Source organism: Propithecus coquereli, unplaced genomic scaffold (genome assembly GCF_000956105.1).
Source record: "Propithecus coquereli isolate 6110/MARCELLA unplaced genomic scaffold, Pcoq_1.0 Scaffold227, whole genome shotgun sequence".
NCBI classification, from domain to species: Eukaryota; Metazoa; Chordata; class Mammalia; order Primates; family Indriidae; genus Propithecus; species Propithecus coquereli.
In genome coordinates, this window is record NW_012147808.1 from 3,552,846 (window position 1) to 3,555,207 (window position 2,362).

Genomic DNA, 2,362 nt, shown 5'->3' on the forward strand with positions numbered 1-2,362 from the left:
CCTTCTTTCAAAAGTTTATGTATGTTTCTCTTAAAGGAGAGAGTATGGATAAACAGAGTAGGAGGATGAGCGTACCTGAGTTCTTAGGTTTATGGGCTGGGAAAGCATGTGTATTCTAACATAAGGAGATGTAGGAAGTAGGGCACCAAGCATCTATTCATCACCTAGTAGGTACCAGACACTGAAGACACTATCCCAGGAGCCATACAGGCACATTGAGGAAAGAGACATGAATGTGTTATAGTGGGTGCCTGGGAGAGTGTGTCTCCATGACTTATACATTTCCCTAATCTGCCTCTTTATGATAGATATTTCTTGACCATGTCTTTCTTCCCATTAGTGCTGTGGATTCGAATGTAAATTCTCCAGGAAGAGGGAGTGTCTCTTACCTATGTGTAACACTTTACAGGTTACAAACAAATCTCATGGTTGCAACTTGTAAACTCACAGATGCAGAGGAGGGCTCGGAAGCATAGGACCCTGGAACAAGTTAGCAAAGTCGCATGGAGTTGGAATGAGGAGAATCCAGATCTCATGAATAAAGCCAGAATGTCCCGAGTAAATGACACAGCCCTATAGATGTTTCATAGGTGACAGACACTAGGTATCTGAAGAGATGAAAAGTGCCATGGAGAAAGTGAAAAGGAGTAATTTGAGCAATTACTGGACTGAGGGGTGCCAAAGGCATGCTTCACGATTACAGGGGCTACCCTCCTATGTACTATGAAATTCAGACTGTAATCCTTCCATGATTAATTATATAGCTATCTTTCTTTATCTCTTGTAGGTAATTCAGGCCTCTGGAAAGTCTTGCTATCTGAATGAATCACCTCATGGCTCCCAACAATGTGACTGAGTTTATTCTCTTGGGACTCACACAGAATCCACACTTGCAGAAAATACTCTTTATTGTCTTTTTAGTCATTTTCCTATTTACCGTGCTGGCTAATCTGATCATTGTCATCACCATCTCTCTCAGCCCCACCCTTTCGGCTCCCATGTACTTCTTTCTCACTTACTTGTCCTTCATAGATGCTTCCTACACCTCTGTCACCACCCCCAAAATGATCATCGACCTGCTTTTCCAGAGGAGATCCATTTCCTTGGGTGGTTGCCTGACTCAGCTCTTTGTGGAGCACTTGCTGGGGGGATCAGAGATCATTCTCCTCATTGTCATGGCGTACGACCGCTACGTGGCCATCTGCAAGCCCCTGCACTACGCGGCCATCATGCGACAGGGGCTCTGCCACCTCCTGGTGGTGGTAGCCTGGATCGGAGGGGTCCTGCATGCCACCGTGCAGATTCTTTTCATGGTCAACTTGCCCTTCTGTGGTTCCAATGTCATTGACCACTTCATGTGTGATCTCTTCCCGTTGTTGAAACTTGCCTGCAGAGACACCTACAGACTCGGAATGGTGGTGGCGGCCAACAGCGGAGCCATGTGCTTGCTCATCTTTTCCATGCTCCTCATCTCCTATGTAGTCATCCTGAGCTCGCTGAAATCCCATGGCTCTGAAGGACGACGCAAAGCCCTCTCCACATGTGGCTCCCACTTTACTGTTGTTGTACTCTTTTTTGTGCCTTGCATATTCACCTACATGCGTCCTGTGGCCACCTACTCTGTGGACAAGTTGGTGACTGTGTTCTTTGCAATCCTCACTCCCATGTTAAATCCTATAATTTACACAGTGAGAAACAGAGAGGTGAAAAATGCCATGAGGAGTTTGTTGAAGAGGAGAGCCACTTAGCCTGTGCACAATGCCAAGAAAGTGATGGTGTATATGAATAAGGAGGATTATGTCTGTGGTAAACCGTGCAAGAGAATTAACAAATATTACAGATCATTGACAAAAGCCAAACAACAAGCACGCAAATAAACCCCCAAAACTAACATTTATTGAGCACTTAATAATGGCTAGGCCTTTTGCTAGTGCTTTTGATAGCTTTTAACATGCCTTACCAAGGCTTCAAGGTTCACGTGCGTAGATTCTGGATAAGCAATTAAAAGAACAACTGGAATCCCTAGTTTGATGATTCTAGAGTATGTTTTCCCCCAGAGTCTCACTGCTACTTTACTAAATTCTTCGTACAAATGTTCCTTGGATGACATGGGCTTTTCTACAGAATCTTTGTCGAGGCCCGGATTGCAGAACGGGGGATGGACACAGAAAGAAACACACAGACACACACAAGACGTACAAGACTGCAGTGGGGATTCCACCAGTCGCTTTATTCTTATACTTTTCTCTGTCCAGCAGCTAATTCCTGGCACGTGACTACCTTGGGCGCCCTGAGGAAAATACATTTTCATTCCTTCCAGACGATTGCTTAAGGGAAGCAGACGTTTGCATCTTAACTTCTT

The 2,362-nt window shown here is 44.9% G+C and overlaps 1 protein-coding gene across 1 annotated transcript; it reads left to right on the plus strand.

Annotated features, from left to right (window-relative positions):
* Positions 1 to 833: 833 nt before the first annotated feature.
* Positions 834 to 1,748, plus strand: LOC105811035 (olfactory receptor 140-like). Its single transcript, XM_012645113.1, has one exon. It carries the CDS (start codon positions 834 to 836, stop codon positions 1,746 to 1,748), a length of 915 nt encoding a protein of 304 aa, XP_012500567.1.
* Positions 1,749 to 2,362: the final 614 nt, after the last annotated feature.

What these genes read in the sequence shown, in the direction of transcription:
- LOC105811035 (XM_012645113.1), top strand. Translation starts at nt 834, where the DNA reads ATGGCTCCCAACAATGTGACTGAGTTTATTCTCTTGGGACTCACACAG.